This window comes from Eptatretus burgeri, chromosome 1, assembly GCF_056783735.1.
Source record: "Eptatretus burgeri isolate ZD-2024b chromosome 1, Ebu_testis_v1, whole genome shotgun sequence".
NCBI classification, from domain to species: Eukaryota; Metazoa; Chordata; class Myxini; order Myxiniformes; family Myxinidae; genus Eptatretus; species Eptatretus burgeri.
The window spans coordinates 20,186,956-20,203,157 of NC_140961.1; the positions used below are offsets into that span (position 1 = coordinate 20,186,956).

Genomic DNA, 16,202 nt, shown 5'->3' on the forward strand with positions numbered 1-16,202 from the left:
ATTCACAGTCCGTTTCTGTCCCTTCTTGAATTGGTCCAGCATGGTTCGGATTTGAGTTTAGCCGGGTTTTTATACCCGATAATCCGTTCTTTCCAGCCGGCACGGCTTTGGCAGTTTCCGCTCGGCTGCACCCGAACCGGAGTTGGTAGTCGGTAGTTGGAACTCTACCGCAGTCGGTAGAGTGACCCAGTTCGAGCAAGACGTGCTGAGGGCGTGGTTTCCCCGGTCGTCGAAATCGCGTAGTTAATTAGGTAAATAGGTTATAGACAAATAGACCCTGCGCTACGCGGTTGAGATGTTGGCGTCCACGGTCGGTTAGACGACCCGCTGGCTCGCAGAGTTATCCGAGCGACTGCCTACAATTCTAGGGAGTTTGGTGGGAGACGACGCAAGCTTTCCCCACCTATTGGTCGTTCTTGCCAGCGACCCCCGGCCCACAACAATATTTATTACACACACCATCTGAGCAAGCATTTTTGTAATTTTTCATGTTCTTAAAACATACAGAACACTTTGAGTGTGTTGAGCAAAGCACAACAAAACGTTTATTTGGCAAAGAAAGAAGGAAAGCTCATAAATAAACTCGTGAGAAGAAAATACAGTGAAATAGAATCAAGAATTGCAGACATTCACGAATGATTATAGTCTCCACGCCCCTTCCTTCCCTGGTATCTCCATCCCTCTCATTTACAAAACCCCATCGAATGCAGTAGATTTAAAGAGAAAAAGGATGTTTTGCCAGGTCTTGTCTTCATCGGTTTAAAAATAAAAAAATATTTCATTGAACCGAAGCCTTCATTTTGACCTTTGACCCCTGTGAAGTCTTGGCATATCAATGTCTACCACTGTGCTATTGCCGTCGTGGGCCTTTCTGTGAGGGGTTGCTTAGAATGGAAAAATACGTGAAGAAAGATGTACAACAGCAAAAAGCATAAGATTGTTGGTCTTTCTATATTGCAGATCTTTCAAAACACATGCTCGACACATTTTATTAATCACAGGAATATCACACGTATTGTAACATGCACTACAAACTAACTATTCCAACCTATCCCCCACATTTTACCTCCGAGGACAGAGCAGTAACAATGTATACAAAACTTGGACAACTGATCCTGAAATGTCTCTTTCACCTGAGAAGGTAGAGAAGTTTCTGGCAACCCTTGACTCAGGTTCTGCACGGGCTGTGTTCAGGTGTCTTGGGTCAAGTCTTGTCTGGATTGATTGCAATCTAAATGCGAAATGGCAGGCCGGAAACCTTAATTTTGCATTTGACTTTTACCTTTGACCCCCTGTCGAATGTAAAGGAAGTCACCAAGCTAATGGCTGTCTACTTCCATCTGTGGTGTCTCTGGTAAAGCATCATTTTGCCGATGCTTGCATTGCTTGAATCGGAGGTTTGGCAGGCTGGAAACCTTGCTCACCCGCACGTACGTGAAGCAAAAAGCTGGGCTAAGCGATTGGTTCACTTTGTCTGTCTGTCCACCCATGTCAGTTTATGATCGAGGAACACCTCATTTTCAATCGAATGTTTATTTGAAACACGAACCCGTAGTTTAGCGGTACTTTGGTTCAGAATTTGTCCCCATTTTGCACCTGCAGAGTGGAGTGAGATTATTATTCTAATTATTAATTTTAATATAAATATATATTTTTATTTTTATATCTTCCTGCCTGGCAGTCAATCAAAATTGAAAATCATTCCAAATAGGAAGCTTTCTGTTTTACAGGACGTCATGGAGGACACAAACGGCCAGGAAGAACTAATGTAACACGGTAAATTGGTTGAGAAGACGCTGCAGCAACGGCGGTAAACTTACGAAGAAAAAAAAATATATATATATATATATATATATATATATATATATATATATATATATATTTTCCACAACCTCTAAAATCTTTATTTTATTTCAATCGAATTATATACTTCACCACTGTCGAACACAAATCGCCTTTTTGACACTTTCAAAAACCTTCCGTTTAGCATTACTTGGATAAAATATTATGGCATTTTATGTCGTAACGGCCAATCAAATTTGCCGATCACAGAACCACCCCACGTCCTTGTTTCTCAAGACTGCTTAGGGAAAGTTGTTCGCTGAACTTTCTACTTTGCAACTGATTTTGCTTTTTGACCTCCCCCTCTCCCCCTTAATAATTTTAAACACAGCTACATGACATTGATTACAGGGGCTGTTTGAAAGCACCTTTGTGCCATATCTCATCTCGACCAAAATCTAGATGAAAAGAAAGGAAGGAGTCTGAGTGTATCATCTTGCAGTCCCTGCACATAATTCACACAATCAGTGTGGGGAAATATTGATTCGAACGGGATGGTCTCATTAGCGGAGGTATCGTGAATCCACGGTAAGATCTTCACAAGACGGTCGAGCAGTGTAATCTGCTGGTTGACATCATACACACCATTGGAAATTCTGAAACACTTCCTGGAAAATGATCTTCGCTCACACAATCCTTGGCATGATCTTCACCTGCTTGGCTCGATCCCCCCGGTCATGTCGTTTTTTTTCTGGAAGTGTAGAAATCGTCGCCAAAGAGCTGGTTCTGGAGAGTATTGTGCAAGGTGATGTCGGACTTCAGCCAGAATCCACTGTCATCAGAAACTCAACGTCACCGGTTCTGCCATTGCTCTTTTGGCTTTCGTGAGTCGGTTCCGAATGGCCGTCAAATGGGGGGCAGTGAAGGGTTGGTTTATACTTGGCGTGTCGTCGTGTTTTCTGCTACTGTGACTGTCTGAGCGCTGATAAGAGAAACACATCTCTTGCCGACCGTTGTGCCATGCCAAACACAATTTTACTCATTTGGCAAGGCTCGTTTATCTGAATGGTTCCTGTAATGCATCTTTTTATTATTTTTATTTTTTCCCCTTTTTTTCATCCCTTTAATTTATTCTTGCCTTCTTTTATCTTCCCTGCAACACATTGTCTTTTGTGTTTTTTTTTCCCCCATCCTTGTTTGCTTCCAAACATGTGAGCTAACACCAAAAGGTACAAATTCCTTCCTGACCTGAAACCAACTTGTTTCACCTCTTCCGTTCCTAAATGGGATGAGGTGTTTGCTTTGCAGTTTATCCTTTCATTCATTCATTCATTCATTCATTCATTCATGCTTTCCAGCGTTTTCAAGATGGATCGTAATGAAATGGGTGTTCATGTTTTTAGTGATGCTTTCCTGCCATAAATGGGCAAACCATCCTGAGCATCCACATCACGTCTCGGCAAATGGTCAGAGCCTGAAGGCACGGCCTGGCTTGCTTGGAGTGTTGAACAAGATGAGTGAATGTGCTTGGTTAGTGTTCGCCACTGAAAACTTTGAAGCCTTTGGGATATCTGGAGAGAGCGAGAGCGAGAGCGAAAGAAAGTGGGTGGGGGCGATGGGGTGTGTGGGATGCATGAGTGAAAGATGGGGTTGTGGGGGGGGCGGGGAGTGGAGTAAAGAGCACAGCCGTTTCGACTCTTACTCTGGCGTTGTTCATACCCCCCCCCTTTGCTCAACTGCTTTCAGATGCCCCAGCTTGTTGAATTTTGCCAACAAAGTATTACATCATCTTTATTTTTTATTATTCTTGAACACGGAGAAAATGGTCCATTTTCAGGAAAATTTTACTTTGTGGATCATGAGGTTGAATATCTTCTCGCAAAACCCTGTGGGTCATTGTGTTTGAGGTGGACTTCTGCCATTTGCCCCCACCCCCCCCCCCCGATTCTGCCGTGGCGTGCAGGCTGGTGGTTTGTGAGTGGTGTAGATGAGCAGGGCTGGGTGCCAGCCTCCTTCCTCGAGCCTCACAAAGAGATACGTGATAGTCCACCAAGTAGAAAGCCAACCGACGGTAAGCTTCCCTCACAGTCATCCTATTCTGGTCGTTGAAGGTGACACGTTGTGTGATTGATTTAATGAAAGCAACATTTTGTGACGTTCTACAGAGCACGACTTGGAACGGAATGTAAGGTGAGGTTGGAGGCAATTTGAATGGAATAAAAATGCAAATATCTTCCCACAATAACCGAATGATTGATTTCTACCAAGTTTTCCTTCATGATTGTCCATCACCAGGCCCCCTTTGAATGAATCGGCTCTGCTCCCATTGCCTTGGGCCTAACGTAAGGGCCCTCTTTCATCAGCAATCCTGCATATCCCAATCAACATTGCTTCCTTGCATTCAAATCTGATTCTGCTTATGATTTTATTTATCTGTTGGCAGGGTGGTAACCAAAAGTGAAAGTGTAAATCACCAAATTATGGCTTTTCACTCAAAACAGAAATGATTAAATAAATAAATAAAAACACCAGGCCTCAGGGTGCATGGTCAGACCAGTCAGGTACCCAATACTTACTTTTTGGCAAATACAGTACCAAACCCTTCCCTGCCAAACGTAGCTTTATCACTTTTTATTTCTCTTTCATGCTTATCCTTGCTCCCCATCCCTGTCCTTCCCGATTCTGCCACATCCCCTTGATACCCAGTCGCTAAGCGACGGAGGCCTCACCTGAAGCGGCTCGACCGGCGATGGACCTTGGGTGGCTTCACAAACCGACAGCCGAGCCGAGGTGACTCGAGAAGGCCTTGGGTGGAGGGTAGCATGGAGTTGATGCTTTGAATGGGGGAAGAGAGAAGATATCTTGTTAACCTTCTCTTAATGAAAAGGTTGAACTCTATTACTTTGCTGTAATTAATGTAAAATTTGGGTGAAATGTGTAGTTTATCAGATGTTTTCTATGGTGAGGGTTAATGGTTTGCAATAAATTTCAATTGAAAACGGTCAGTAAAGATATTTTGGTCCTGGATACTAAAATCAAATCCATAGTCCTTCAATTAGTCAAAAGTCGAAGGCACACGACCCAAATTGTCATGCTACTGAACCGCAAGAACACACTTTCCCACCACTCTCCCTTTTCTTATGCTGAGCAACCCCCTCCCTTTTACTTTTGCCTGCGCTCCCCGGTTTCCTGCTTCTCGCCATTGCTTGGCTTGCTCTTTTTTTTTTTTTTCTTTTCTTTTTTTGGTGTTTGGGGGGAGGGGATGAAATCAAACCCGTGTGTGTGTGTGTGTGTGTGTGTGTGTGTGTGTGTGTGTGTGTGTGTGTGTGTGTGTGTGTGTGTGTGTGTGTGTGTGTGTGTGTGTGTGTGTGTGTGTGTGTGTGCGCGTGTGTGTGCGCGCACGCTTGTTATCTTGGGTAATACCATGCTTGTAATGCCGTGAGGTTCACCCTGCTGCAGGGCTTGGATGGAGGGATGTGCCTTTAAGTCTGGAAGTCCTTTGCTGACTGTCTGACAATTTGTCACACACATTACTAATTTTAGCTGCCATGGCCTGTTGGATTCTTTCTCTCCCCACTCCCTCGCCCTTTTCTTTGTTTCAATGCCAATGTCCATGACACCTTTCCATGCAGGTAGGCATCGTGTTTCTCCAGAGTTATTTTAACCCAGAGTGGTAAATCTAAAATTGCTTTCAACTCTCTTGCCCTCGAGGGGGATAACCCTCGAGCTGTCACGAAAGTCGCCCTTTAGCTTGTGACCTTAGGGTGGTGGTCGTCGTCAGCATGTTTTCAGTCGACTCCAAGATGAAGGCTTTCCTCAACTCGTGGGGGGTATTGGCATACTCGCCACGCTTGCCAAGTGTGTGTGGGTGAGAGAGTTGGGACAGGAATTTGTAATTTGTTCAGGGTGCTGTCGATGACTCTCCTTCGTGAAATACACTGTGGGATATTTAACATCCACCAATTACCAGTGCTGGCATATTTGGTCCTGCAGCTTAATGACCAAAACTGAGTGTGTATACCTCCAGGCTATCCTGCCAGACCGACCTTGAGTTCGAGTCTGACAAAGAAAAGGATCTATTTTACCACCGTGTTGGTGTTGTTTAGTCGTTTTGTTGTGGAGCTGAACCACCACACCTTGGTTTGAAATGTGCTGTCCATCATCTGCTCTTGTCCTTGTAATGCATGTTGAAGTCTACTCATGTCAATGTACTACTTGTGGCCTTCGTACGTGCCCCTTCATGATAACCATTAAATAAATAATCTTTTAAGTCTCTCCTTTTAATTTTATGACATAACATCTGGTGTTTTAGTTTTGAGCTATCCTGGCCTGTACACTTCACTCTGTGGAATATGTTGTGCTAGCAAACTACAATCAATGTTGGTAAGTAAATATTTGGTATTGTCTGTACTCTTGTTGGAGAGCTGGAAGCTCGTACTATGTGCTCTTTTGGTGTTTGGTCAAGACCACTGCCATTTGCCTTATCTGCATGCCTTTCATTGCCAAGGCCTCATCTGTATGATGCTTGCTTCTGCTTTCTGCATTTCATTCACTTTCGAGCCATCTATAATCTCTCGTATTCGAGAGGGATATGTTGGTTGGTGGAGGGGTAAAAGGGGGTGGTGTGGTTGTCATCAGTGAAAGATGCCTTGATTGTGGTTGAAAATGTTCCATTATTGTGTATTTTGTATAGATGGCTCCACTTGCTTTCTGAACTCGTACTTTATTTATTTATTTATTTATTTATTTACTTATGTTTATCTTCGATACACCAAAGTGGATTTTTTTAAATTCTAACAGAGGGTTTAAGACTTCACATGTAAATTAGAATGGCAATAAGTAGAGTGCATAACTTTTTTTGTATTCCACTGATTGGCCGGATCTGTATCCGGACCCTAACCCAAATTGAGTCAATTTGTCCTCGTCACACACACAACCCGTCTACTAAATTCCGTCGGAATCCGTCCACAACTTTTTGAGATATCCTGCTCACAGACGAACAGATTGTTGAAAACATAACGTCTATCTACTTTCGGTAGCAGAAGTAATGAAAGTACCATAATTCTTCTCGGGCATCACCAGGAAGTGTAACCAATATATTGGCAACACAGAGCTGGGTTTCAGCAGTTTTCTAGTAACTAGTTGGATGATTCACAATGTTTTGTGTTTAATTCACTAGTGGTGTATCTTGGAATTCTGTGCCAAAGTGTCCCGCATGCCCCAGCTTTATCGGTTGCCTTTTTTTAAAAAAAATTTTTAGTCCACACACAACTCAACTTGCTAACAGAAGTTTGTGAAAGAGTAGCACTTTCCTGGAACACCTCAGGGTTTATGCAAAGCACATTATTCAGTTGTCCATAAATGATTTTCTTGCATCGTTAGTGTCCTGCCAGCCAGATGGGAGCATCTCCTTGTGTGTGCACAGCTGAGGTTCGCTGCATAGCATTGCAGCCATACACAGCACAGGACAAGGACGAGCTCGGCTTTGAGAAGGGCACTTCTCTGGATGTCCTGCAGCAGAACACCGAGGGCTGGTGGCTCGTCAGGTCAGTGTGTGCACCATTCATTTCCCTGTGTGACGCGAAGTGAAAAATATGGTTTAGCATTTGATTCACTTTGTCTATCTGTCCGTCCACAAACGTCAGTTTATGATTGAGGAATGACTTGATTTTTTAATTGAATGTTATATTTTGAGCACGAATTGGAAAACAACCGAATTGCAGAACTTTGGATCTAAATTCGGCCTGATCGAGCATGCGAAGAGAGGAGTAAGAACTTTTTTTAGTCTGTGTGCTTGTCTGGCGGTCAAACAAAATTGAATATCATTCCAAAAAGGAACATTTCTGTTTTTAGTGACGTCATAAAGGACTCAGACGAGCATAAAGAATGAATGAACCATCTTAGAAAAGGTGGTGTAAAAGACTCTGCATCAACGCCGGCAAACTTCCGGGGAAAAAAATAAAATTTAATGAAATTTTATACAACCTTTAAATTCTTTATTTTATTTCAATTGAATTACATACTTAAACACAGGAGAACACAAATTACCTCGATGGCACTTTCAAAACCCTTCCGTTTAGCAGGACTTGGACAAAATATTCCGGCATTTTACATCATCTCGACCAATCAAATTTGCTGCTCGCAGACCTCGTCCATGTCCTTGTTTCTCAAGACTGCATGGGGTGAGGCGTTCTTGCGCAGCAACCACTTGACAAACTATATAGTTCAAAGAAGTCCTGTTTGCAAGCCACCCAGCATTAAAGCTTGCATGCCTTGCTGTGCTCTTCATATTTGGCAAATATTGAGTATGGATCCACTTGACAATGGCGATGTTTCGATAATGTTGTTGCTCTAGCTTTTTAGCGCTCTAACTTACCAACCGGCTGAGTTCAGCAGAAAATCTTTTCAAGCTCGACCTGCAATTAGCACTGTTTTTTTTTTTCTTCCTAATTTGAATGTTGACTCGTTTTTCTTTCCATACTCTATCTGCCAAATCCAATAAATTGCAAAGTTCCTAAGTTTCATTGATGCAGTGAATGAAGCGTTTAGTCTCTTTATACTTTACGGTTGAGGTGATATGCCCAGCAATGTAAAGGGGAACAGTGGTGCATTTTTCTTTTCTTTTGTTTATAATTCATTTGAATGTTTACGTCGATCTAAGGTTTATGGAGGGACTTGCATGGTCAACATCTATATAATCGTTAGTACATAATCTGTGTACTACCCCCTGTTCCCCTTCCCCACCCACCACCACTGAATTCGTACATCAATGAAATTGAGGACATCTCATTGGCTGACATTGATGTCCTCGCCTCTAAACTGTCTCGCCTGGGTTTGAATCCTGACCCGCCTATAAATGGTCATCCTGGTGTTTCACAGGCCAGGTGAAGAAAATGATTATACAGTACACTGCCCTGACTAGGAAGCACTAGGTGAAATTGGTTTGTGGTCTCATCCCATTTCTCTTCCAACTGAACTTGCATTTCCTCCTCAGCCAAGAGTTATACCACTTCTGCCTGTACATTGCACATTTGTCTGAAAATATGGTGCAGAGTTGGCGCACTTGCATTTTGAACTGTCTAGTCTGGGTCCAATTATCTATCCTGTCTAACTGCTTCACAGGCAGAGAACCCAATCGATGAATGCGCCATCCCTCAGATGGACATTAAGCCGGGCAGTCTGCTGGCATTAATCGGTGGACATTAAAGCTCCTGTAGTGTCCTTTGCAAAGAGTATGCAAGCTATTGCTGGCACCTTGAGCAAATTACAAAGTATTGCTCTAACCTACATGGGGCACTACATCAGTGGGCTGTGCCCCCATCAAATCATGCTACCCGTAGCCATGTGCTTCATACGAAAGAAGAATAAGAATCCATATACTTTTGCATGAATTTGAGCATGCTCTCTCGCAGCTATTCTTGTCAAATACAGTAATATTAATTGCCAATATATTGGGACTTTATATAATTGCCCAAGAACAGCAGCTAGAGGGGTGTCCCAATGCACCCAGTTTCCCCCATTTGCTTGTTGGTGACCTTAAGCATTCATGCATCAGTCCTGATGTCAATGAAATTATTCTTACTGCTGCCAAGCACTTTATTTTTACGATTGTCTGCGAATGATTTATCCACACATCTGCTACTAGAGAGTGATGAGTCTTGAGATGTTGGTATCATTTAATTTGCTATTTTGGGTTTACGGTTCCATTTTACATCATTTCCACCACATTTGTAAACATTTAATCATTGAATCTTGAAAGCAAATATGTACACCACACAAATGCCGTTGAGGTTGGGGTGCTCGGTGAACAAAAATTAGGTTTACTTTGGTTCAGTCGTGGAGTAAAGAAATGGGTTTTAGAAGAGACATATATTGGGGAGAGATGTAATGAGGAGGTTGAGGGGGTAGTATATGGGTCAAAATTTGTCCATTTTATGGTTTATAGTTTTTTTTGTATTTCAAAGCCCCCCCCCCCCAATTGTTTTTCAAGTCACTGAAAATGTAATTTCTTGGAAATTAATTCATTGTAAAATGACCTCGAGCTACCTAATTGCATTTGTTGCAAAATATGTTTTAAAGAATATAATGTATGTTTCAGTTATGTTAATAAAATGGATTCAACATTGTGAAAATTTGATCACCTCGTGTAAGGTTTACACCAACTGCACTTATAACCTTGAGGGAAGTCGCCCATGACCCGTACAAGTTTCCTTCTTTTCACTTTGGCAGGCATCAGGGCCGTCAAGGTTGGGCACCAGCACACTGTCTCCAGCGCGTGCTTGAGGACCACACGACGCGCCGCAAGACAGCACTGCCACCCGTCGAAATTGTGGGCACCATGATGGACGTGAGCAATTTACCAGGCAGGCCATGGGCACGGCGAGGCAGCGGTGGCAGCGGAGGCAGCGAGCCTGGTTGCAGGCTAGCAGGAAGTGTTTCCGGCTCCTCGCGTTCACCAAACTTGGCTGAGAAGACTCGGCATACGTCGGCAACGGAACACGAGCGGAAGACCCCAAGCTCTCCCGCCGTGGCTCGAATTGCCCCACAGCGTCCGAGCAATGGTAGGTAATGTTTGGTTAATTTATGCTGTTCAGAGACATTAGCTCTGACCTCAGGTTGTATTCCTCCAAAGTTTCACCACTGTGGTCATGTCTTAGAGACCAGAAAGGGTTTTTAATAAGCCAAGGTGGTCAATCCTGCCCTTGTCCTATCTTGTTAGTGTATCATATGGCAAAGTATCAGGCCGCAGGCATTCCATTTTCAAAAGGGAGTTGAGCCTTGCTTCCCCCCCCCCCACCTCCAACCCTCCTTTCTGAGGCCCTGAAAAATAAGCCGACCCACATTTTATCTTGACCCTAATCCAAAACGTGTCAAAAAAAAAAAAGTCATTTTATTTGGCCTCCAATAATCTTATTTATTATTTGGTGCCTTTAAAAGCATCAAGTAAGCAGAAGAGAAGAGAGATGTTGTGAGGGATTGAGAAGATGAGATGTGAGCTTATTGCAAAGGGACGATGCACATTCGAGGTCTAAAATCATTCCTCGATGCACCATTTCTGTCAGGCCAAATGGTACACCTTTGGCAACAGACTCGACGAACTCGACGAAGCGAACTCGAGCTAGTGTCAACACTGCTCCAGGTTAATACCCTAACCTTCTCGCAAGTGCTACTTCAAAATTAGATTTGCACCCTGTCTTTGTAGTCAAGCTATAGGCCTGAATCCTCAATTAAAATTCTCCGGAATTCTTCACCAAAAATTAAAACTACTTATCATAAGATTTATGTGACATCTCGTGGGAAATCATTAGTCTTCTTATTTCTTGCCAATAGAGGGCTTACATTTGTACTTCATTTGTATTTCAAGTAGTTCTGCACCAAACAGTGTTTTAAAAAGTACAGCAGTCTCAACTTTAACCTGTCGCTTCGCCTCTGTTCTCTCGCTTCCGCCTCTGTTCTCTCGCTTCCGCCTCTGTTCTCTCGCTTCCGCCTCTGTTCTCTCGCTTCCGCCTCTGTTCTCTCGCTTCCGCCTCTAAACCTGTGATCTTAACCCTTAGCCACAATGTTCATCTCTGTCCCACCGCAGTTACCTCTGTCCCTCCATGTTTGCCTCTGTCCCGCCATTTTTTATTGTGGATAATTTGTCGTGTTGGCATGTATATAAAAATAGGACCACTGGACCTGTAGCTTATCTTTGCCCTGGCCTAATGTTGTAACCCACATTTGGTAGCGTTCTGACTGGTGGGTCTGGAGAGGAAGGTTTTGAAGGAGTTTATGTGATTTTTTTTTCCCAAACAATTACTTCATCTGCCATTTTGACACACTTCTGGTTGTGTGATTGGCATGGCCTCTGCAATTTAACATCACAACCCTCTCCTAATGTTGTAACCCAAATTTGGTAGCATTCTGTATGATAGGTTTGGAGAAGATGATTTTTGAAGAAATTTACTAAGTCGGCCCTTTGGACCTTCTTAAAGTCATGTGACGAACGAGCTTTGCAATTCCTGTTACCAATCAGGAGAGGAATGTTTCTGCCAAATTTCAGCCGGGTCGGCCTAGCGGTTTGGCCGGAGAAGTCAAAATAGGAGATGGACGGACGGTGCATGATGACAATACCTTATCTGGAATATAATTTCCAGATAAGCTAATAATATGTTTGTTCATCCGTCTGTATGTAACATTCTGTTCCAGCCATTGGTGGCCTTGACTCCACCCACAATATCAACCTGAAAAATCATACAGCCACAATGTTGGTGTTTACTGCTAACACGAAGCCAAAGACTTCTTCGGAGCTGTCATATTCCCAATCGCCATGCCCTCCCTATAAGTTTTTCCTTCACTGTAAAATGACCAAATCAACTATTATCATCAAATATCGAAAGGTTGGAGCCGATTATGCTTCAAGGGCCTTGTGAAAATCACGGTAAGTATAGGTCTCAGCGATTGATGCAGCGTTCTGTTGTCTTGTACACTGCTCAAATAACTGTGGCATTCTCTCAAGCAATCGTTTTACCGTGGAGATTGTGAGAGTCCTTGCTCTCATTTCCGACTATTTTCTCTTTAAACAACTCAACCAGGGACCATAAAACCCATGTCCTTATTAAGGTCTTTGAGGACTTCTGGGAATTTGTGGTTGGGGTGGGAGGTGAGGAATGAGGGAGTAGATTTGAACACGGAGTGGGGACTGGATTAATGCTTTAGGGTTGGGAGGCGGAGATTGAGCACTTGGGGCTTGGGAGGGGATTGGGGGGAGGTGGTGAGTTGAGGACATGAACTTTACACATTTTCAATTGTGTGGGTATTCTGCAGATCCCTGGTAGTTAGGTTATATTCCATATTCGTGTTGTAAAGGTGATTCTGATGAAAATGCAGTTTGTGATTTAAAAAAAAAAAAAAATTTTTGTTAAATTAATTAATGGTCAAGGAATTTATTATAAAATATTTATTGATCAACATATCAGGGTTAACACTCCCATGTTGTGTGACAGGCTCCCCAGAGCGAAGTCCCGGAGGGTCGCCACGCCGAGATGCGTCTTTGGTAGGACCATACACCATATTCAGCACCACTTGTTTCACTTCACTTATCCTCATTCCCTTCTCACTTAATGTACTTGTCTTGCTTTGTTCTTCTCAAGCAGCCGACCAGTTGCCTCGCCATCAACCCTTTTCTCCGTCGGACTAATTATCCCTTTGACTTCTCATTTCTGTCGTCTTTCCCGACTTCCCCCAATTGCGTCCTTTGAAAGACTTGCCAATTCATCAGGATAATATATTTTCAAGCAAGGCCCCTCGCAATCCTCTGCTTCCCACTTGTTCCTTTCATGAATAAATTGGCACGAGTGTGAAGTCGGTATGGTGACACACGTTGATTCATACAGAGCCGTATACTTGGTCATAGCAGAAAAAGGATTGTGTTGCGTATGTATAAGAAATGGTTTCAGAAATTTCCTCTGACTGTGACTGATGTATTGCTTTAGCCGAGAGCACCATCTTGTCTTGCTGAATTGCAGAAAAATGCTCCGTACAAGCTTGCATTACTGTCATGGTCCCAATTTCTCCCACCTTTTTTATATTATTATTATTTTAAAAATTATTTTTGTGGGGCTGGCCGGGGAAAGTTTTTAGCCAAGATCTTGCTTCTGGTCAGCTCGAAAGGAGCTGTCATACTTAAAGTGATTCATGAAGGACTGCGGCTGATTTAGGTAAGAATTAGTAACTCGTGGGATCTTTAACATATGCCAACCAGTGATAGCAGATGGGATGTAATGTTCATGATGTAATGCCCAACCAACGAAAAACCAACGAGACGGTGTATAGTCGGTTGAGAATCGAACATGGATTAGACAACTTCAAGGCAGGTTTCCTATTATATGCACCATCATGCCGGACGTGTACGAGGTTTAACCGATTCTTTATTTTTGATCTCGTCCCCTCCAATCTTTCTCGATGCGTTACATTTTTACTGCATTCCCATATACTATTGGTCACAAATAATTTTGTGCTGTTTTATTTTTCTCAAAAGACATTGTGTGTGCTGCTTTTTGGAGGAGGTTTTAAGCATGGGATAAAACTTACCGTGAATCGAGGATTAGAAATTTGCTGCAGTTTTATGAAGGTTCTACTTTTTGAGGTCCACCAGAAGTTGTCGTCGTCGTCGTCATCGTCGTCGTCATCGTTAATGTACCAGCCACTTGCTGCATTGCAGTCAGGATGCTTCACCATCGATGGATAATCTTTCAGGCATGTTGGATGGTGGCCCTGCTCATTCCTCTCGTTTTTGATTGGTAATGTACGTAATCAATTGAAGGTTTCACTGTGGTCACAACCTGCAACAAAATCCGGTAACGCCGATTGGGAAACGCGCATTTAAAGCACTCTCAAAACACGAACGGCGCCATTGGAACACGCACATTTAATACGCTATTAAAAGATGAACTCGACAACTCTCATCCATGTCAGCCTCTGCCACTGTTGCATCAGAACGAGCTGAGTGGTCACACTGTCACGGATTGTTTAACCACAATTTTAGGTCGTTCAAAAATGACGCAACTCAATTATTTATTTATTTATTTATTTATTCTTTTTTAGGGAAGCGCGTACCATGCGTGCTGATGAGTTTGATTAAACCTTCCTAATAATTTTAATTCAACATTGATTGGATTTTTCGAGGTCCTTCATTGTGAGTAACACTCGACCCAATCAAAGCCAATGAAAATCCGATGCAACAAGCCCAGGCAGTATATAATCAGCTGAAGCCTACAGGCCTGATGTCTTTGGCCCATCGGAAAACCAAGATGGTGGCCATATTATTTTGTTTGGGTGCCATGGTGGGTGGGGTCAGGCAGCTGTCTGGCCAATAGGTGCACCTTTCAAAAATTGACTCCCAACAAGAACCAAAAGTGCAACAACAACAACCATGCAGAGCTAAAAATAACAGTTTCCATGAGTATGTCAGAAGTTTTTAAATGATTTAAGATATTTGAGATTTCCTCTTTTTGTTGTTTTGATTTGCTTTGTTTTTTTTGTTTGTTTGTTTGTTTTTTGTATACCTTGTCAACACTCGTGTGAGAGCTAACACACAAGGCACAGCGAGGGTGGCATGAGACAAGAGGGGTGGGAGTGGGAAAGACAAAACAGTGGGGAACAGAGACATTAGGAGATCTGTGGAAGGGAGAGGGATGGGGTGGGGAAGATGGGGTATACAACATGGACTTTACAGATCAGGAAGGAAAGCAGGGAATTTGAAGGAGGTGGGTTTGGGGTGGATTAACGGGGGTAGAAAAGATCAAGGATTTGGATGGGACGATAAGAGGTGGTGGTGAACAGCTGTTTTGAAGGCCTGGAGGGAAGAATGGGATTGAACAGAGTGAGGGAGTTTATTCCAAAGGCAGGAAAAAAGAGGAATGAAAGAGTGAAGGTGAGCAGTGATTTGTGATTTTGGTAGTTTTACCAGAAAGGGGTTGTTGGCGAACCTTGAACGCCCTGCGTAAATATGGTGAGGACAAATCGCAGACAGAACAGGGGGGCGAGACCAGAGAGGAGACGGGAGAAGACAGAAAGACAACCGACTTGTCTGCGGTGAGAGAGTGAGAGGCCCAAAGACTCAGCCTCATCGCTGGAGATACCAATGATCCGAAATGCCTTGGTTTCCACAGCGTGAAGCCGAGAAAGGTGGGAGGCAGGAGCACCAGCCCAGAGGGTAGAGCAGTACTCCATCAGGCTGCGGACAAAAGCTTTGTATGTGGTCAGGAGCTCAGGTGGGCCGAGGAAGGACTTTGCACGACGGAGGATTCCTATTCGGCGACTGGCTTTGGAGGCCAGGTTGGAAATGTGACTTTCCTAGGAAAGATGATGGCAGACAGTGAGACCCAGAAGCTTGAAAGAAAGGACTTCTGCTACCAAAGGTGAACAGAGGTTATGTTTTCACATCTGTTTGTCTGTGAGCAGGGTATCTCAAAATATTGCGGACGGATTCAGACGAAATATAGTGGACTGGTTGGGTGTGTTACAAGGATGAATTGATTCGATTTTTGTGAAGATCCAGATACGAGAAAATTTTAAGTGATTCTTCACCATTGAGAGATGCGGCCAAAAACTATATAAGGTTGTAGCACGATATCTCAAAAAGTTGTGGACAGGTCGGGTGTGGGCCAAGGACGAATAGTTTCAATTTTGGTGAAGATCTCGATGCAGATCCGGCCTATCGGTGGGATACAACTGTTCAGCCTAGCGGAGGTATGTGCTCGACTGAGTGCCGTTCTAATTTTTTTTCTTCTTTTTGTTTGTTTGTTTATTTATACATTTCATTACAGGAGGGTTGCTGGGGTTGAATAAACGGCGATTTTAAACGTTTACACTATTTATAAATCAGATGGGAATTTATGAAATTGTTCTATTACGTTCATAATTTGTGCATATCACAA

General features: G+C 43.1%; 1 protein-coding gene across 18 annotated transcripts in view; it reads left to right on the forward strand.

Moving 5' to 3' along the window:
- The window catches only part of LOC147033973 (SH3 and PX domain-containing protein 2A-like), a 225,049-nt gene that overhangs the window by 176,137 nt on the left and 32,710 nt on the right, over positions 1-16,202 (forward strand). For 16 of the 18 annotated variants that reach the window (XM_085873975.1, XM_085873958.1, XM_085873967.1 and 13 more), the window contains 5 exons: positions 3,746-3,853; positions 4,489-4,572; positions 7,208-7,328; positions 10,012-10,343; positions 12,768-12,817. In XM_085873975.1, the coding sequence (XP_085730101.1) occupies positions 3,746-3,853; positions 4,489-4,572; positions 7,208-7,328; positions 10,012-10,343; positions 12,768-12,817 (695 nt within the window). The remainder of the gene's footprint in view (positions 1-3,745; positions 3,854-4,488; positions 4,573-7,207; positions 7,329-10,011; positions 10,344-12,767; positions 12,818-16,202) is intronic. The other 2 variants (XM_085873984.1, XM_085874094.1) reach the window with 1 other exon arrangement.